The sequence below is a fragment of the Alligator sinensis genome, unplaced genomic scaffold (genome assembly GCF_000455745.1).
Source record: "Alligator sinensis unplaced genomic scaffold, ASM45574v1 scaffold73_1, whole genome shotgun sequence".
NCBI lineage: Eukaryota > Metazoa > Chordata > Crocodylia > Alligatoridae > Alligator > Alligator sinensis.
Window position 1 is genome coordinate 4658062 of NW_005841838.1, and position 22150 is coordinate 4680211.

The window sequence follows — 22150 nt, forward strand, 5'->3', positions numbered from 1 at the left end:
TGAGCGTCACTGGTTTAAATTAAAGGAATGCTTTTCCTGGAGGTACTGGGTTATCAAACAAAATTATTTTTTGTGGATTTATAATATGCTCTCTATTAGCTTTTCAGATTTACATTTTCTAATGCGTGTGACAGCTTAGTATATCATGTTGAAAGTACAATACTCACTTAAAAGGCAAAGATGATGTAATTCATAGTTCCAAAGGCAAAAGTAATATAATACATAGTTCTAGCCTGCAACTGTTGCTACAACATAATGATTTCAAATTACTTGTGCAGTTAATCAAAACCAAGTGTAAAATGCTAACTAATCAGAAGAATACTGTTTTACATCCAACTCTGTGCTCGTGTAACATACACAAGGTGGATGGTAACGGAGAAAGTTATTTATAGAAGTTGTTTTAAAACAACTTCCATGCAGATGACCCACATATTAAACTAGGTACAGTCTTTTAAAACAACACTGCCCAACCTTTTTGCCCCATGGACTGGATGACTGGTGCACAGTCTGTCCAAAGGCCAGTCTGGGCGAGTGGACCTAATCCAGCCACAGGGCAGCCAGGACCTGGACCCACTCCAGCTGCACAGGTGTCCTAGTCCTAATCCAACTGTGTGGAGGGTGCAGGGGGAACCAGGTCCAATCCAGCTGTGTGGCAATGGCTCAGCCTGGCCATGATCCAGCTACACAGGGATGCAGGGACACAGCTTGACCTCAATCCCACTGCACAAGCGGGGTGGAAAGGTACAGCTGAGGAGGAGCAGACTGTCCCAGGCCCAATCCAGCCTTACAGGGCTTGGTAATTTGATAGCAGGGGAAGGGTGGCAGTATTAATTACCCCTGCTCTCCCTCTGCCAAGTTCCCCAACCCATGGGAACCCCTATGGGTTAGTACCATTGTTTTAAAATATTAAAGTTATATGTAATAATTTTGTAGCATAGCTGATTCTTGGGCTAACTCACAAGTGACATGCACAATTGACAAGCATACTATTATAACTAAAGAAAGTGGCCTTTTAGTGAGTACGCCTGAGATGCTTGGGACTGCTGAGCTTTATATACTAATTGCAAGTGCTGCATTTTTTAAAAGTATGTAAGTTAGAACCTGTATAAGGACCTAATTATTGTCATTTTAAATATATTAAATTGCCTTTTTTTTTCAGAATGGTGAACTGCATCAGGTACATGTAAATACTTTAACAATTAATGGTCCAAAATGCATCTATACAGCAACTCTGGACATAAAAGCACAATGACAGTAAAAAAATCCTAAAACAATTATTATACTAAATAACTACCAAAATTAAAATTTAACTTAGAGTACCATCTCTAACAAACTACGCTTCCCCCATTTAGAGGTTAAATAATGAGCTTTTTGTTTTACTAAATCTGTTTAATTGGTACTTCTTACTAACCGATACACCCTAAAATATATTCAATCTGCAGTATTCGCTTCCAGAATAAATAATGCTACCAGAAACTTGTGTACTGCAGAAAACACAGAATGACATCCAGACTTGGTCAGGGACAGGTAAGTACAAAGCTTGAAGTCAAACTTGCACAAGACTGAAAACTCTCTAAATTATGTAAGCTCATATCAATGCTCACTATTTTGATTCCTGGGGTTGTTCCATGCTGTCCATATCCTATTTGTTGTGTTTAGTTTCTTGTTTGATTCAAAACAAAAACATGAATATAAAAAGTGCATGCTTCTGATACAGTACACAAATCAAATTCAAGCATTAAGTGGTATTCCTTACAAACACATAGTTTTAATGTACAAAGTAATACCACATTTTGGTGATGCTCTTCATGAGCTACTGATAATGTCAACTATTAGTAGGCAAGCTTCTTCGAGTACATGCGATATCCTTTATTAGACCAAATGAGTAGATGGAAAAAAGTTCTTGGCAAGTTTTTGGGCGCAGTCACCCTTCTTCAGGCATAGGGAGTCTCTGCTGGTCTGAGACTCCAAGGAAAAAACTCAACAATTATTAGTAGTACATCTGAATGCACTAATAGTTGACATCATCAATAGCTCATGCAGAGCATCACCAAAAGTATGAAAAATAAGGTTTTTTAGCAATTTACAGTTATTTGGACAATTATTCTAGAAATTATTCACAGGTGTGTTTTTCCTGTGATTAATGATCTGTTCTTGAGGAACAATAAACTCACTCAAGCATTCTTTCTTTGTCTTTTTAAAATTAAAATAATAAAGCCTACAAAGTCAAGTGCCTAACAAAAATGCTGATGTTAATAATGTTGATATCTACCTAAGAGAGGGGAGGGCAATTATTTTGGCTGGAGGCCCACTTAACAATGTTTGGTGAGTTTTCGAGGACTGCATGGGTAGCCCCACACCTTGACAGTGGCCCTGCCCCCTGGTTGCCATCTTTGGACTGCAAATCCTGCCCTTTAACCCCTGACCTTTGCCACCAGAAGTTCTCCCCCATGCCCCCCAGAAATACAGCTTTTGGAAGGGGGAACCAGAAAAAACACATCATATACTAGAAGTCAAACACCTACTATAACATCTTTTAATTTTATTGCAAAAAACATTTTGTCATGACTTGTGTTTGCCTACTATATATAGAGATGATTGCATATATTTCAGTACAGTACATTGTCCTTCCAGAGGGATTTTTTTTTTTTAATCTTTCCTCTATTTATGTATTCATTTGCATACTGACATTTTGGGTCTGAAGACCTACCTTAATGTAATATACATCAAAAATAAAGTCTCAGGTCTTGTCTGGAGGGGTGTGTGTGAGTGCGTGTGCATGTACAGTGGGGTGTGGGATGCGTGTGTGCGTACAGTGAGGTGTGGGGATTGTGTGTGTATGGTGGGGTGTGGGAGGGGTTTGAGGGGGTGTGGCTGTGTGCACGTGTGGGGGCAATAGGGTATGTTGGCGGTGTGTGTATATGTGGGGGGTTATAGGGGCAGGATGTGGGGGTAGGAGGGTGTGGGGGGGGGTGCAAAGACCCTCCCCCCTGCACTCCCATGGTGCGCAGCCCCCACAAGTGGCAGCAATGGCAACAGCAGAGAACATCAGATGGGAGTGCCTGTGTCTGGCACAGTCACTGCAGCCTGGTGACACATGGCTCCAGCCAGCACTGCACATCCCAGCAAGGAGCACAGCCCAGCTGGGCTGCCTTTATCACCAGGGCTCCCCACCACGCATGGGCAGCTTCCTCACTCACGCACCACTGGAAGGAAGCTCCACATGCTGGAGCCAGCTGCCTTCACTGCTCGCAGCTGCACAGGTTCTGGACTCCACAGGGAAGCAGGGACCAGGGCTCCCTTCACTTCTGGTGGAGTCCTGCGACCTCCATGGCAGGGAGCAGTGAAGGCAGCTGGCTCCAGCACTTGGAGCTTCCCTCCAGTGGCATGCAAGTGCAGAAGCTGCCTGTACAAGGTGGGGAACCCCTGTGCAATAGGAGCTCCCTTATGTGCAGCGTTGGCTGGAGCCACATGCTGCTGAGCAGCAGCACCTGCACCAGGCACGAGCACCTGCTGCTACTACTGCCACCTTTAGCAGCTGTGCACCATGGAGGGAAGTGTGTGGGGGGGGGGGGGGGCCCCCCCTCCCTACCCCTGGGGGATGTGGGGGGGGGGGGGGGGGTCCCCACCTCCCTACACCTGCCCTACACTCTCTCACACCCAGACCCTGCCCACCTGATTCTTGTGCTGCTGCTGTCCCCATGTGTGGGGGCTCTGCCCTTCCATAAGCCTCAGCCCTACGCTCTGCACTCATGCCCAGCTGCAGCTCCCCCACCACTTCCCTACCTGCTTCCTTGAGCAAGTGGGATGCCAGAGAAGCCAAGCAGGTCCCCTGGTGGCTGCCTTTACTAAACATCCTGTTTTTGCTCATCTTTTGGGTGCTCGTTTAAGAGTCTTTATTATAATCAATTTTTAAACATTACATTGGACTAAACTTAACAATAACAAAAGTTAAACACATTTTCACATTTACATTATACAAAGTTATTCCATAAAAAACAGAACCCCAGCTAAAGTTTAAGTACCTAATAAAACACTAAAAGGGGGGGCTGGGGAGACACACAACAAGAAAACAAATGACATAAAAGGAAAAATAAAAATAAATCTTTACATTATGTTCATACACAGTGCTAGGAGACAAGTATTAAAGGGATAGTTTGAAAAAAAAATACACAAAATATTTAGAAGAATAAAAGATAGCCAGAATAACAGGTAATAGACAATCAGTAGAGTAATGTAGTAGGTATTTGGGGCAAAAGTTCTATAAGATTATAAGAGTCAACCTAGGAATGCCAGATATCATACTTTTGGTAGATGAACAGGCCAGGAAAAACTATTTTATTCCAGTAAAGAAAGAGAACACACATCCATTCAAGAGTTTTTCCACAGAAGGACTTGCTCTTCAGGGGGGGGTGGGGGAAAGAAGAGAGTGCTTCCAAACAGGAAGATCTCTCTTCTCCCCTGCCAGATTGAACAACAGCATGCTTCTCCCACACCGTCCACAGGCAAATAACCCCAATCTGTGGATGGCATAAGGGCATATCTACATGGTTCAACTCATCTTGGGGACTGGGAGAAGTAAAGCTGCTGCTGTGCCCCCTAATTCCTTCTACAGATAGGGGTCATCCCAAGAGATGTCTGGTAAGTTGGAAGTCTCCCATGACGATCAAGCATCGGGAGCATGAGGCTTCAACCAGTTCCCTAATGAATTCTCAATCTAGGTACTCCTCTTGGTGGGGGAATCTATAATAGACTCCTACGAGTAAGTCACCCTCCCCCTGTTCTCCTCATATCTTGACCCAGAGCATCTCAAGGCACCCTTCCTGTTTTGGAAACTCAATCTCCAGGGAGGTGAGCTGATCTTTGACAGAGAGAAACACCCGCACCCCTCTTCCCCACATGGTCTCTCCTATACACAGTGTAACCCTCTACTGCCACCAACCAATGATAGGTGGAGTCCCACCAGGTCTCCGTAATTCCTACAAGGTCGTAGTCATTATCACACAGGAGAAGGGCCAGGTCCTCATGCTTGTTTCCCAAGCTTCTGGCATTTACATACAGGCAGTTGCCATATGAAGCCCAATGCTTCCCTGAGGGGTTTAGCGGGACCTTTTCTTAAGCTGTCTCCCTTGGGCTGCCCAAGTTATTGGTAGCGCAGCTGACATGACCTGGGCTAAAACTGTTAGTAGACCGCCCGTCCCCCAGCAGTCTTAGTTTAAAGCCCTGTCAAGAAGGTCAGCTGCACTAGGCATTCTAGAAATGAATGCCTGCCCCTTGCATCAGTGAAAGGCTTTATCAATTCATCTGTCATTCAACAAAAGTTTCTCCAAGTGCAGGAGTGAGCCTTCAGTTTTTCGGTAAAATTGCTCCGAGTAAATCACAACTAAAACCTACTGAAATCCTGTTATTTGGTAGATTTTCACAACAACATTTTATTCTACTACATTTCCATGTACCAACATTCCAGACCTTTAATAATGTGCTTTTCTATATTTTAGATTACTACATTACAGACTCAAAATTAATCACTTATATAGTGTTTGCAAAAATGATATACGAATGGAATCTGAAGGAAATTTACATTAAAGGTAATTTTATAAGCATAAAAAAATTCTTAATTGCAGTATGCACAAAAAACATTTGAGAAAACAATTTACACTGAGTAATTATATCCAATTAATGTCCTAATTGGATATATTCTATGGAGTCTGATACCTTAATAGCAAATATTGCCAGCATTTGCTCAACTCTTATACCAGACTTTTTTGTTTACTACTGCATTACAAGGAAATTTCAATTGTTTTAAGTCAGCAATATTAACAACAAATGGTTTTGTTAAAAATATTTCAGCTGAGTGCACTGCATTTCTCATGAAATCTGTCTTTCAAAATCCAGGATTTGAAGCAAGAATATATTTAAATTACAATTTTATAGCAACTTTCTGTAACAATTATACAGCAGTAATAGCAATGATGCACAAAAATGTAACGTGACCTCTGCTATGATGAAGCACTACCATCAATAAGTTTCTGGAAACTCCATCAGATATAAGCCTTATTTCAGAGGAACGCAGGAAAATGATTTTAAGAATCGCAAGATATTCACTTAAAACACCAAAGAGTCCTATTTCCAAGTCAACTTTTAAATTATACATTTTACAGCACCAGACAGTCAAACCCTGGAATACACCAAACAAGAACCGTAAGTAGTTGAAGGAACCCAACAACAGCCTGTTAAATATTAGCACTAACATTTGCTCAGTTCCCAATTATGGTTTTCCCCTTTATATCATGTTGCCATTTATATATGCTCCCTCCCCCATGGCTGACATTACAAAGATTGCTGAATACAAGTGATTTAATAAAATATGTACTTGAAGCTTGGAAGACTGATTTACCACTATCTTATTCAGCACAGTGAGCCATTTATTAGCAAATTGTATTAGCTAAATGTATTTCCCTGAACCAGGCAACTAATTTTCTGTTCCTAGAGAATCCAACCTTTGGAGTAAAGCTTTAATTTGGTCAATGCACCACTACTAGTGGAGGCAGCAAAGAGGAAAGTGCTGAATGAATCCCATCCTCTACTTTTTGGGAACTCAGTTACATACAGACTCCATCATAAGATAAGTTTGCAGCTTTTTCTGCAAACATTGGCTCTTCATGATTAAATTAAGCGTGTGTGCATGTGTGTGCATGTGTATGATTCAATAAATATAGATATCAATATACTATACACGGATATGCAATTTACTCAGATACGCAGCGTTTCTTCAGTATTTTATTTCTATTAATGTTAATGGAAAGTCTGCACATGTGAAGAATTAGCCAACTAGATTGAACAAAAGAGCTGTGATTTAAAAGAGAGAGGTAATGGAGCTCAGCCCTTTAGCCTGGATAAGAACACTGCCAGAGTAAAAGTCTGATTTTAATAAAGCAGTCAGCACCTGCAATTATGCGCACACAGTCAAGATTTACAGATCACAAATTTAAAGAAAAAATTTGCCTCAAAAATTCTTATCACATTAGATAGTCAATTCTATTCCCAGGTTACACGTTTCCCAGTGAATTTATTAACATTCTGACACCAGGTTTGAGGCAAGCAAAGTAGTGGTTTAGAGAAAACCCCAACCAGACTCAAGTCCTCTTGCTTAAGTAGTACCAGAGACATAGTTGTGATGGTACACAGTACAGGAGCAGCAACCAGAGTTTCACTGCTGCAGATTGTCACAACCCAAAGTTGTGGTTTTTTTGTTTTTGTGTGCTTCGGCACCGCTAAATTATGTTCACACCAAATTGCAGCTTCTTTACACGGTGGAGTTTTCTTTTGCAATAGGAGAACCCGCGTGCAAAAGAGTATTTCCCGTTGTTTATAGCCTTCTTTGCATGGTGCATTTCTTTTGCATCATAGTGATGCACGGTGCAAAGGAGTTTCCGCCATTTGTATTAAGATTTGCGCCACATTATTGGCCGATCTTAATATAGGCACACGTGGCGGCTAGCGATTGGCTTGCTAGCCATATAAAGAGCTTGGGTGGTTTCCGCCCAAGTTGGAGAGAGAGAGAGAGAGAGAGACAGAGAGAGAGAGAGAGAGAGAGAAAGAAATTGGAGTTTGGGAGAAAGAGCGTGAAGATTTCTGAGCGCTGCTAATCCCTTCGAACCCAGCTTTTTTTTCTCCTTAAGAGGGCAATAGAGGGCCGATTTACTGAACCCACGGAGTCTTAACAACTCCGGGGGCCTATTTACCGAACCCACGGAGCTTCAGCCACTCCGGGGGCCAAACGGCCTCTAGCCTCTCCCCGTCGCCAAGCGCAATCCTAAGACGTATCCCTTTCCTTTGAAACTACCGAACCCGCGGAGCTTCAACCACTCCGGGGTCAATTGTCGGAGTCCTCTAGCGAGGATTTAAGCGGAGCTGAGCCTGGAAAACTGTCCAGCCTACACCACGACCATCTTTGGTGTAAGTAAACAATCTTTTAATCAACCATTACATGTCCGTAACTAATTCTAGCTCGCCACCGATCTTCTTCGACCCCGCGTGCCCGAGCTGCTGGCCACAGCCCGCGTGCGCAAAAAAGGGTCCGCATATCGCTCCCGGCTCGCACATGGTGACGTGGACGAGATCGGGAGGCGGCCTGCACACAGATGTCACCTTTTTTCCTACTGCATGGGTGTCAAGTGACCATTTAACCACTTGGAAAAAAAAAAAAAAGAGGTGACATCCCCCTTCAAAAGCAGCAAACTTCCAGCTACTCCCAAAACTGGAGTCAGAACCAGCGCTGCTGCAGGGAAGGCGTATGGTGTGGCAGGCAGAAGAGGCCAGGTAAGGCATCACCCTACCTCCATCCAAGCATTTTCCCCAGGCAGTATCCAGGGCTCCTGGTCTGCCTGCCCACCCATAGTTACACCACTGAGTGGTACAACAGAGGGATTAAAAAATTAAATAATTGTCCATGTATAGGAAAAACTGCATCTTACTAAACTCAACTTCAAAAGTAGTTGTTAAAAAAAAAAAAAGAGAGAAATAATCAAGGAACTGCGACTGGCCCATTAACACAATCTTCTTCCAACAAATAAAAGAGGAATGCATATTAGGCACTGCAAGGGAGACAAAGATCAAATCTCAAACAGTTAGCTACTTAGTTCAGTTTCTTTGTGCTTTTGTAAGTTAAGTGGCAGTAAGACAAAAGTATTGGCATGTCTTTCAGGAACGTACTACTAAACAGCAAAGTGCTGATGGAAACTAACAAAGGCTATTACAAATACAACTGCCTTGTTATCAATTATTCATCTCTTTCAGAAATAAGCCTGAACCAATCACTGTACTTTGACACCAGCTGATGGAAAAAGTTAAGATTAGCACTTGCCTTGTCCGCTTCTAGTACTAGGTTGTAAAACGACAAATCCAGTGAAGGACTGTTCCAAAATAAATATTATTTCAAATACATCTTCTGAATCTTCTGTTACTCAGTTTATTCATCCATAAAATGGATATAAGTATAATTTATGCTTTTACAGGAATGTTGTCAAAAGTAATGTTTGTAGAATACTGTTAATCCTCAAAATAGAGTTGCAAAAAGTTATGTAGGTTTGATGTTTCAATATGTTATGTTTTATGTAAGTTGTAATATATGTGCATGTTTTAAAATATTTTATATGTATTCTAAGTGATAATTAATTGTATTATACAAATACACACAGATACACACAGCACTGCAAGTGAAATAAAGCCACAAAAACTATAATGTGCATCAAAAAATAAAATTATCAAATTCAAGTCTGCCATAGGTAGTGTGTGTGTGTGTGTGTGTGTGTGTGTGTGTGTGTGTGTGTGTGTGTGTACACACATACGCACAAATGTACACACATATACAAAATCCAAACAGAACAAAAGATTCACCTTTTAGATGAAGGGTTCTGTAAGTAAATAAAACTTCTCTTATACTGCTGTATGCTATTTAAAAGTGATATTTTACAATCTATTGCTAGGACACTGAAAAAGATGGGTATACAAGTATATTTTTCAAAATTCATTCAACATTTTGTAATATTTGTAATAAGCTAAATAAAAAAAAATGTAATGAAAAGCAGGTTGTAATGGGAACGAACTAATGAAGTATTAACCTTACAGACTTTGTTCTCCATGTTTAAACATTGGAACAGCCTTTTGTATTTTAACCTAATAATGCAAGATGACATGAAACGCACCTTCTCCTCAACTTATTTTTATATGCACTATGACTCCATCCAGGACGTCAATTAAGAACATTTTTTTTTTCAGATAAGTCAGCCAGTTTCTCTTACTAAAAATACTTAAACATGCAGTGGTGAAGACCACCAGCTTAATAAATAAATAAAAGTTTACTTAAGGAGAGGTCTATCAGAAATCAATGGGTTTTTAATAAATTTTAAAAAATCAAGTTGAAACTGCTCCTTGAACCTCTGAATTAACATATACATTAGATTTACATATGTTTGTTTAAAGCACCTACAGCATTCAAAGGAGGCTATAAAACTGAAAACAGACAACGAAAGCTGCACATTAGAAGAACACATAGGGTGAGCGCAACTTTTTTCTATATAAGTCTGTGTCTTTAGCACGTGAACTGGCTGCACCGTTGCCATAGAAAGATGTCTGTCTTTTTTATTTACAAAGATACTACATATGAAGCAGTTTTTAGTTAACAAAACTCTACCCAGAATATCTTTCTTTTACCATCTTTTAAAGAAGTCTGAATCTTTTCACACCAAAGAGATGAAGACAAGATGAAGATTCAATGATCTTCTATAGCAGGGTTGGCAACTATGGAACATGGAGCCATGGCATCTTGCCCACGGACATGGAGCTTCCTCAGCATTTAGTGGTGGGGGGTGTCAGCTGCAGGCAAGTCCTACCACCCCCATCCCCCCCTCTGACCCAAGGTGGATCATTCTGGCCCGCAGCTGGAAGAGGTTGCCAACTATTGCTTTATAGAATTTCAACCTAGTGAACTAGAAACTACTGGAGGACTTAGCACCTCCAGACAGGAGGAAGAGAGAGAAAGAGCGAATTCTCACATGTCTTTGGTTAGATATGCACGTAAGTGTTTTAAGGTAAGAAAACGGAAACACGCATGCAGTCATTTATGCCTAATTCTGTACTCAATTTGTCTTTTTTATGTTTTAAAATCTTCAGGAAGTGATTACTTTTTTATTTGTCTGGTGCTTAGCACAATGGAGCCCCAAACTTTAGGCACTAAGAGTACAAACAAACAAACAAACGGCATTTATTTTTTCACTCTTATGAATATGCTCTCTCAGAACATTTTTAAAAAACACAACTATTACAAATATCAATTAGTAATCATTAATGAACTAGTAATCAGCTGATTAGCAATTAATTAATTACTAATATTACTATTACTGATTTTGTATTTACAAAAGACGTTTAAGGCAGATAAAGGTTATCCTCAAGGCAGTGACAGTACATACCTGTATGTACTGTAAATCTGAAGGTATAAATGCCACTTTAATAGCTAGATTTACTCTAGTTCAGGGGCAGGTAAAATACAGCCTATGGATCCGGCCCACCAGGCAATTTCATCCGGCCTGCAGGCACCCACCAACTAATTGCATCCCACCTAGCCCTTGTGCCTGCCTCCCACCCTGTGGGCAGAAGGGCCTGGCCCGCTTCTAGGTGGGGCTGGCTCCTGCCACTGCTGCAGCTACTAGGGGACCTGCTCGGCTTCCCCAGTGCCCAGCTTGCTCCAGGCACCAGGCAGGGAAGCGGTGGAGGCAGAGGGGAAGCTGCAGCTGGGTGGAAATGCGAAGCATAGGGCTGGGGTGGTGGCAACGCAGAGCCCACGCCCAGAGGGCGACAGAAACATGGAGCTCGGGTGGGCAGGGCGTGGGTGTGAGGGAGGGAAGGGGTGTGTGGGGACCCCCTCCCCCATGGTGCACAGGCCCCACCGCAGGCATCAGCAACAATTGGTGGTAGATGTTCAGGATGTTGGTGGCCTGCGCGGGTGCTGCTGCCTGGTGGCATGCAGCTCCAGCCAACACTGCATGTGGTGGCAAGGAGAGCAGCCAGGTTAGCCCGCTCCTATTGCCTTGGGCTCCCCACAGTGCGCATGCAGCTACCAGCATTTGCACACCACTGAGGGAAGCCCCACATGATGGAGCTGGCTGCCTTCACTGCTCCCTGCTGTGCAGCTCCACCAGAAGTGATGTGGAGCCCTGCCCCCGCCCCTGCTTCCTGACGGAGCCCTGGGATCTGCCCAGCAAGGGGCAGGGAAGGCAGCCAGCTCCATTGTGCAGGGATTCCCCTGGTGGCGCACAAGTGCTGGCAGCTGCACGTGTTGCGCAGAGCCCCACGCGACAGAAGCTGCGCTTCTTCCTACCACAAGCAGTGCTGGCCAGAGCCGTGTGCCACCAGGCAGCAGCGCCTGTGTGGGCCACGAGTGCCCCGAGAGCTCGTCACTAGGGGTGTGTGAAGTGGGCAGTATTCAATTCAGATTCGGCGCAATTCGGGGGGACAGTGATTCGATTGGCTGATTTGGACCACTGTCCCAATCTGATTCAGCTGAATCTGAATCTGGAGATTCAATTCCGATTCAGAGAATCAGCCATTCAGCCACAGAAACAGCCTTATATATTTTTTCTATGCACCTCGAGGTACCAGGTGCGGCTCGTGAATGCTGAGCTGCTGGGGTGGATGGAGGGTCCCACGGGAGCACAGGGGGGTCCCCCGCATGCTCAGCTGCAGACCCGGACATTGACCAGAAGTACTTCTGGTCCACCGCCAAGCGCATAGGGGACTCCCCAACCCCGCGCTCCCGTGGAACGCTCCATCCACCCCACCATTTCAGTGTTCACAAGCCATGCCTGGTACCTCAAGGTATGCAGAAAAAAGACATATAAAGCTGTGTCTATGGCCCGAATCATCGAATCTCTCTGAAGGAGGCTTCCAATTTTATTCAGAGAGATTAATGGGTCTCCTGATTCGATTTGGATTTGGCCACTGACTTGGGCCAAATCTCCTCCAAATCAAATCAGTGACTGAAGCTTTGCACAGCCCTACTCACCACTGCCTGCTGCTACCTGCAGTGGGGGCTGTGTACCATGGGAGGGAGTGTGGGGGGGTCCCCACATCTCTCCACTCTCCCTCACACCCCCCCAACATACCCTACTGCCCCTCACACACTCTCACAACCGCTCCCCCCACACACCTCCCCACACACACACACATCCACCCCCAAACACACCCCACACCCTCACACATAATATACAAGAATAAAACTATTTCTGAGTTATTATGCAATCACCTCTATACAGCACACAAACACAAATCAGGACAAAAACATTTTTTGCGATAAAATTAAAATATATTATAGTAGGCGTCTGACTTTTAGCGTACGATTTGGGGGTTTTTCTGGTTCCAAGATGGCAACCCTCCCCTCCCAAAAGGAGTACTTCCAGGGGGCAAGGGTAGGGACTTCCGGTGGCAACGGGTTAGGGGCAGGACTTCGTGTCCCAAGATGGCAACTAGGCAGTGGGGCACCTGTCAAGGGGCAGGGCTACCCTTGCAGCCCTCAACAGTTCACCAAGACTCATTAAGCAGCCCTCCAGCCAAAATAATTGCCTGCGTCTGCCCTAGCTAATTTGGGCATTGACAGCCAACCCATAGCAGCTGAATTTAGTCCACACTACACCCTACCTGGGGCACTCAGTATATACTCAACACTTGTATCAAAACTAGCCACATAGAAGATACATTCTTCATGGATGCAACAATATCTCTTGTTTACAGAGGACACACATCACTGCCTTTTGCCGACTTCAATTGTTGAACAATTTCAATAGAGTCCTTAGATAAGAATTACATGCTACTGGAAAATTACAGCAATACAAAACTAAAGTTGCCTGGTCTTGGGCAAGTGACTTGAGTCTTAAATGTCCTTACTGCATTTGTGCCTGCTTTTCTTCCTACACAAAAAGGAAACAATTTGCAAGCAAACAGGAAGATCAGTGTTAGTTTTCATCTTCTCTTACAAGCATCCTGAAGGGAAAGTATGAACAGGGAGAAAAATACACATGCAAAAAGAAAGCAAACAGCACAAAAGACAAGACAAATGAATATTTAAGAAGCTGAACTCTCAAAAACAGAACAGCAGTTACTAGTCAAAGAATGCAACAACTAACTCCTTATTCAAAATACAGCAAAATGAAGATTAACAAAGCCATGATGAGAAGAAAAAAAAAAAAGATACCCAGATGGCTGCAGGTAAAATTAGCTAGTAAAATTTTAATCAAATTGAGAAAGACCCAATGTTTAAAATACACACAAACTTACTATCTATGATAACCTAAGAAATTCATGAGTCCCCAACCCATAACTGTAAGCCCTAAATTAATGTCCTTGAAGCCGTTGGAAGTAAGCAAGTACCTACCTGAAATCTAAACTATCTGTGGCCGAAATGAATGAAATCTGAGCTATCTGTGGCCAAACATGAATATAGATAACTTTCATGTCAAGAGTGTGGCCAAAGGGAATTATGGAGGTTAGTCTCATCATCCTGAACTTGAAATGGCAGATTACTTCGTTAAGAAATTGCAGGTCCAGAATGGGAAATCACCCCACCAACCCATTCTTCTTCGGGATGAGGAAACAAGAATGAGAATTTCTATTCCAGAATTTTGAGGCCGTGTCTAACTCTTATCTCATGAAAAGGGTTGCTGAAGACAGATGAGAAATCGACCTTGGAGATGAGAGAGAAATGTAAGCCAGGGGTATTCTATTCATCTTTAACTTCCAGAACCAAATGATGGATGGTAAATCTCCTTGATTACTGTACATACTATTTTAGGATTCCCCAAAATAATAAGTACAGTAATCAGGGAATGGGTGTCAGAAATCTTCCAGTTATTCTCTCATATCTTGACATCTGAATCAAATCTGCTATCTAATAAAAGACCCAAATGTGAGGCAAGAGAGGAAAAAGCAAGATCATCATCACTGGAATCTCTATTTTTCAATGGCTCTGAAGTCTTCTGAAATGGTATGTAAAACTGACAGACAGACACTGCCCAGTGGATTTCAATATGTGGTATGCATACCACCAGTGGTACGCAAACAACCTGGCAGTGGTACTCATTAACAGATTTATTATAATTACTTTATATGACAAAAATTTGCTGATGGTATTTAAGTTTGTATAGTTTTAAACTGGTGGTGCACAATCTGTCAGAATTTGGGAACCACTGGCCTAAAGGAAGATTATTGTGCGTGCTTTCTTCTTGGGAATGGAACATGCAAAACCAGAGAACTACAAGGCCCTGGAGTCCAATATATATCTGAGACTTCATCTACTTTGCAATGGAAAAGTTCATTTCCCCTAAATACAAGACAGGTTAAAGTAAACTAGTTTTCCCAGTTCATCACACAGATTAGACCTACAAGATCACAAGGGGCAAATAGCCTCAAAAGAAAGGAGAGAGAACGTTTAGGTATTTACTGTTGAATACAAAGACCTCTCTTGTATATTTTGATAATAAATTACAGGGATTTTAGACATTTCTGTACAAAACCTATTTTCCAACTACACGTTCCCTAAAGATATAAAACAGAGCACCTATGGAGGTAGACTTTGGGCCCAGTAAAGAGGCAGCTAGGGAGACTTGGAATGGCTCTACATTTCAGTTTTAGGACCTAGACTATTTAGTTTGTGACATTCCATACTGCCAAGGAAGTAGAGCCAGGCAAAAGGTGCGTGCCCAGGAACATGCCTGCTCCAACATTAGAAACAATGACAGCACTGTCCAGATCCAAGTGGCTCAAAAGCACATGGAATCCAAAAGTGAAGTCCAATTACAACAGACATCCACTCTGGGACTCAACCAGTTCGGTACCAGAAACACCTCTTGCACAACAATTCATTAGTGTCTTTGGTATTACCGACCTCAGTATCTCCAGGAAAGATGACCATCCTACCCTAATTACTTTCTAGGCACAGAAATAGGTGACCCATGCCTTGACTCATCCTTGGAGAGATTCTTTCTACCCCTGTTCAAGAATTTCATTGCTGAAATGGTGTAGAAGTGGAGACACTCAATAAGTACTAAGCAAAGGAATGCAGGGTGAAATCTCAGTTCATAGGACACTAGAAGAGAGTGACTAGCTATAGCTTTAGCTCCACCCTTCATCTCTGTGTCGAGAGACTTGCTTTGAACTTTTAAAAATGTAACAGCTTTGGGTGGGAAGTTTTTTGGGTTTGTTTTTGTTTGTTTGTTTGTTTTTAGTTTTCCAAGTTCACTCTGGAGGAGTGACATGGGGAACACTTCATGGATACAATTCCATGCACTGTCGTCAATTGTCACGGAGAATCTGAAACCCAGGTATTTAAGCTTTTACTGTACTGTTATTACCCCAATACTGGGGGGCAGAGGAAGTGTGTGCGCGTGTGCAGATCTAAAGGGTCTCTAGCAAAAACTGAAACAATTAATACCCACCAACTAAGCAGCAAGACTATTAACTTCTCTATCACAAGTCTATGGAGGGGGTGGGGGGGAAGGCATAGGGGACATCAGGGGAACATGGGAGGGCACGTGCCCCCCCCCAGATTTCTGCGTTCACTGTGGGCACGGGGCTGCAGCCTGGCTGGACTAGCACAGGCAGGAGCTGCCTCCGTGGCCCAGTTGGTGGGACCCAAAATAGGAAGGTAGAGCAGGGTCGCTGGGACCCCTGTGCCAGATGCACGACCAGCAGGGCAAGGAATAATGGGCCAGGGAGTGGGGGGCCACGCTGCCCTCACCTCCACCCAGTGCCAGTCACTTGTGGGCCAGACCACAGCTCTACCCCACCACCGTGGCCTGGCTGCCACCACCACCACTGCCATTCCCCTAAGGCCACCTGCACTGCCCCTGCCACCCTACCTTTCATCTGGGTTAGAGCCGCAGCCTAAGGGGAGCAGCAGAAGCGGCCAGGTCATGGCAGCAAGGTACACCCATGACCCAGCATGCAAGTGATTGGCGGCAGGAGCAGGTGAGGGCAACGTGGCCCCACCCCAGTCCGTTACTCCTCGCACTGCTTGTGGCACATCTGGTGTGGGGGTCCTGGCAATGGGTCTCACTGCCCTGCTCCACCCTCCCACACTGGGTCCTGCCCACTGGGCCATAGAGGCAGCTTCTGCCCATGCTGGTCTGGCCAGATTGCAACCATGTGCCCACTGTGGGTGCAGAAATCTGGGGGAGCATGTGCCCTCCTCATGTCCCCCTGACGCATTGCTTATGCCCCCCTCTACCCCCCAACACGTCACCTATGCCCCACCATAGACTTACTTGTGGGGAACTGTGGGACCTGCTCTCTACCACACTGCCTGGCTGCCATGTGCATGGGTACACACACATGCATGTGGCACCTTCTGCCTGTGATCACCCTCCTTCCGCTCCCCACTAGCCCCAAACAGCCCCCCGCAGGCTGGAACTGTGGTTTCAGGCGTTTTTCTCCTCCGAGAGATAAAAGACACATTTTTCTTCTTTACAGGAAAAATCCGTGCTTGTCTGCAGCAAACTGAAAACCTGAATCCCTGCTCATAATTCACCTCTTTAAGCTACTTCACAGTTCCTGAGCGCCTATAACTACAAAGAACTTCAATGCTTCTTCTAGAATTAATTCCTAAACTAGTATTTCAAACTACAGAGCAATGAGTAGCATAACTAAGGAAGAGTGACCCACAAGCCCAGGGTGCTGACTAACGGGGAGGCACTGGAATGAAGGCAGGGGGACTCTGGAATGGTGGCAGGGGCTGGCTCCAGCTACAAGGTGTGGCGATACAAATCCCCTTGTCAACCTCACTCCCTTCTTCTCTCCTGGGAAACACTGTTGCTGTGGGGAAAGCATCCTCACAGCCAACAGCCAGGGTGTCAACCCTCTTACATCCACTTTTTCACTGCCAAATTAAGGACCTTATAGTCTTATTCAACATAAGATCTGGTGGCAGCTGCTGCATTAACCCCACAAATGTTGATTATACAAACATCTCTTCCTGCAGCACTGGCTAGACCCTCCTGTCCCAGGGCACAAAACTTACTAGATACACCTCTGGGTGAGCCCCTGACATGTCAGATAAGACTCTGCCCTCCCCATCACCTCCTGCTCTCCTGTGCTAAGAACAATCCCTTCTTTAATTCCCTGGCTCTGCCTAGTTTGTCAAAATTGCTAGTTATGCCTCCTAGAGCAATACTTGGCTTTTCCCTCCTACGCCTTCTCAACAGTACCATACATACTTCATAGATTAACATTTTAAGATGACAGCTGAAATTTTATACTTCAGTATAAATTTCATAGCATGACAAAGTTCTACTGTATGCAGTTAACAAAATAATAACTCAACCAGGAAGATAGGACATTTTATCTTCCCTACCATTTTACCACATAGATTATCTGCCTGCCTAAAAAAGGAACATTAACAATACAGAATAAAAGACTGGGTCTCAAACACAACACAAATTAAATAATGCATGTGTAAACTGTAAAGCCAAAATAACTCTGAGTTATGCCAAACTTTGCCACTAGCTAACTTATCTTAGTCAAACCTCATTACATCTCAGGTCCCTGACCTGTAAATTGAGGGAAATAATATCTATCTTTCACAAATGTGTTGAGGAAATTAATGGCAATGTGAAAAGACATGGGTAAGAGAAGCTATACAAGCCTTACTTAGTGCTTCTGTAACACATGACACAAACTCATTGGGGTTACAGCATTAAAACTAAATTACAATATTTTCAGGCTATAAACATTACATATATTTAAAGAAAAAAATTGTGTAATTTTATTGAATGTACTTAGAGTGTACATTTTCTTGGCAAAGTTCTCAAAATTAAAAAAACAACCTATGGTTCAAATGGAGAGGCCCCCTCAATTGCTAACAAACCACTAATTATGACATCAATGCTTCTGTTCCTAGGAAATGCCACTCCACACTTAAATGACTATAATGGGAACTTGACTATGTTTTGAAATAAACTTTGAGAAAACTGCAAGATAATTATGCTTTCAATTTATTCAGAGAGGGAGCAAGCATACTGGGGCATTAGTTTTTTTCTCTAACTAGGCAAAAAACAAAACTCTCGAAAATATAGGCATTCCCTGTGTCTATATGGTCAAACCATATCCATTAGTATGAATATCTACTATTAAAAACAGACAAAACCTATCCAACGTTGTCAGACAGTAAGAAAATCCATTTCTCAAAAATTTATTTTTCTCCTTTAACAAAAATAAAAGGATAATGCTTCCTTAATCTCGTTTTTCACCCCCTGTCAAACTTCTTTACTTTACAAGTTTGGTGGAAGTCGCAACTCCTGTTTGTTAGATTCATGTAAAAAGAACTCATTTATCATGGGTTTATCATGATCACACAAATGGAAGTAAATATTTTATTTGGCATCTTTCAATAAGCAAGATCTTGTAGGCCTCTCCTAAACTGAATTTCTGAGGGATTGTATAATAAAAAGGGGGAAGTGGCCAGCAGTCAATATTAGCAGACTATGACAGGACACACCCCAAAACTTCTGGTCTTTCACTACCACAATTATGACTCCAGTGAGAAGCACAACTCACAAGCTACTCGCATGTTTAACTGTTGTGGAATCAGATGTTACAATCTGACAATTTTAGTGCTTAGACTTATGAATTAGCTTCATTTTCTACTTTAAAATTTACCTTTAAACACTATACTTTCTTTTAAGTACTTCTATAACAAAAAGTTACAAGTTACAATGAAGTATGACAAGAGAAATGTTCAATAGTTCCTTCAATAAAGTAGAGAGACTGCAGGTCAGACTTACCAGATATATTTAGCACACAGTATAAAAACAAAGATCAGATATTTAGCCTGTTACAGAATGTGGCCAAAGATACACACAACATATTTTGTGCTACTCTGACCATGATATATAAAAACAGACCTGGTATTTGATTAATTCGGTAATGAGTCCATGATCTATTCACTGTCTATTGACAAAGGAATCCAAGAATTGGCAGTTTGATCAATGATAAGAGCCACCCTAAAAGAATAATTCTCAGATTACAAAATACTCCAGATGAGAACTATAATCCATCGCTTAAACTATTGTTAAAGATGCCTTAAATTCTTAAGATGAAGCTTTTACCTTTCTTTAATGAATGTAATGCTGATGTGAAGAATGTCAAATAACCAGGAGGCTGAGGTGAAGCATTGAACTCAAAATATCCTAGAACTCCAGGCTGCAAGAATAAGAATTAGAGTTAGCTAAACTATTACAGAGTAATGTATTTATGGGGAACTGCAGTTATTTGCCTATGGTAAGAAGTAAGATTAAACCAGTGGTTCTCAACCTTTTCAGACTCAAAACACCTCTGGAAAAAAAAAGCCAACCCTTAGTTTTCACTTTTTTTTGGACAACAGAAAAATAATAGAGCAGGTTTTTTTTGTTGCAAAGAACTCAAAGAGACTACAACTATGGATTCTTATTTGAAACTGCTGGGTTTACCTTGTATGCAAACCCAACAATGCTAAGATTGGTATGACACACTGGTTGAAAATCACTGGATTAAAATTGAGTTTACTTACTGTTTTAATAAAATAACATTAACCATTTAATGCTGCAAGAACAAGCGGATTTTAGGATAGGGAGGAAATGCACTCTGTTATCATCCGGAAAATGTACACAATAAGACCAAGTTATATGGATACAAAAATTAAGCCTCACAGTTACACATATCCTCCGTTAGTGTGTTAGTTGTTACATTGTCAGAGCAAATGTTATTGATTTAAAATTATTGTGTGCATCAAAGTCAACAACACCATTTGGAGGAATACCGTGAAACTGAAGTTTAGGATTTGAACTGTCACCATCCAACAGATAAGTGCAATTCTTTTCCAATGCAATATATTCTCTTTCTCTGATGTTTTACTATACTGTGTATAATTCATATCTGTACTTGAAATTGTATATTGTTTTTGATCATTAAAACTTCTAAGTTATATCACACTGACAGGCTATCAGTCATATAAGATTCTTTCAAGAACTGTTACAGAAGTCAGTAGGAGTCTACACACAAACAAACAAACAAAGAAACCCCAAGTCCTATCCCGAGGATGGGCATAATATAGCCCACAGGCCAAATCCAACCGGCCAGGCAAATTAATCCAGCTCACAGGCAGGCGCCCAATTAATTGCATCTGGCCCAGCCTGCAGCTGCCCTGCTTCGTTCCACATGGAGCCGAGCTCAGTCCATTTCCCCCCCAGGACAGTGTGCTACACTGCCACATTCGCCAGCGGGAGGGCCCTGGCCCCAGCCAGCGTGCACAGCTTCCAGGCAGAGCTGCTGCTGCCGCCACTGCTGCAGCTGCCTGGGGAACGGCTCAGCTCTACCCACCTCCAGTGGCTCCTCCTCCTGTCCCTGCTGCAGTGCCCTGGGCCACAGATAGGGAAGTGGCAGCAGGCAGGGGGGAAGCTGCAGCTAGGTGAGAGCACAGAGCCCAGAGCGCAGGGACAGGGCCAGTGGGAGCACAGGGCTGGGGCAAGTATGGTGCCAAGGCCGGTGGGAGTGTGGGGCCAGCCTGGCTCCATCACGTAGGGCTCCTCACAGCTCATGTGCAGCTCCCAGAACTTGGCCAAAGCTACGTGCCACCACAGGAAGTGCTGTGTGATGGATCCAGAGACCTGACACCAATCCCTGCCGCCACATGCAGATCCCAGGACTCAGCGGGGAGCCAGCTGCATATGGTGGGAGGGACAAGGGCCAGGCTGCTGGCTCCATCATGCAGGGCTCACCCCATGGGCACACAGGTCCAGCTGAGTCCTAGGCGCTGTACACGAGCCGTAGGGAGCCCCGCATGATGGAGCCAGATGGCCAGCCTGGCCCTGCTCTGTCACTCTCTGATCTCTGTAGCTCCTCAAACTTGGCCAGAGCAACACTGGGAGGCTCCGCCTGCCGCATGCCACGAGTGGCTGCTGCTGCTGCTACTAGCGGCAATGGCCCATTGGGGGATGCACGTGGGAGGAGGGGCAGACGTATGGAGAAGGTGTGGGTATGAGGGGAGGCCCCACCCCACCCTCACAAACCCAAAGCACAACCCCCACACCGCCCCTTACAAACCCAGTGTGCACACAACACGCGCCCCCTTACAAGCCCAACGCACCCCCCTTATAAACCCAACTTACAGTTCCCCAAACCCAACATGCCCCCACATGCTTCCCACAACCCAAACACCCCGCCACTAAAACAACACACATTTATTGATTTGTATGCCAATTACAGATGGCACTAGGAAGTATAGATGCTGTGACAGACTGGATTTTACTGTAATATTACTAATTTCAATAAGTTTATACTATAATAATCTTGCATGCCTCTGTTTCCCTGACTAGTTTGTATATATAGCAAGCAGCGTTAATAGATTCCTTGTTAGGAGTTGTGGGGACTGAGGGTCGGTCTAAGGCTATGGCCAGTAGCCCGGACCGTCAGGTGGGGTTTTTCCATGACAGAGTAGAGTTAGGCACGGAAGCGTATTGGTTTTATAAAGAAAGCTTTACTTACACTGCCGATGGTCACAGTGCAGGGAGGAAACTTGCTTGAGTTGCAGTTGCAGACAAACAAACACAAGTGAGATCTCTTCCGAACC

At 43.5% G+C, this 22150-nt stretch overlaps 1 protein-coding gene across 3 annotated transcripts in view; it reads right to left on the reverse strand.

Annotated features, from left to right (window-relative positions):
* Positions 1-22150, reverse strand: part of TXNDC11 (thioredoxin domain containing 11) — a 114408-nt gene that overhangs the window by 53612 nt on the left and 38646 nt on the right. For all 3 annotated transcript variants that reach the window (XM_006015519.3, XM_025203353.1, XM_025203356.1), the window contains one exon: positions 19653-19746. In XM_006015519.3, the coding sequence (XP_006015581.1) occupies positions 19653-19746 (94 nt within the window). The remainder of the gene's footprint in view (positions 1-19652; positions 19747-22150) is intronic.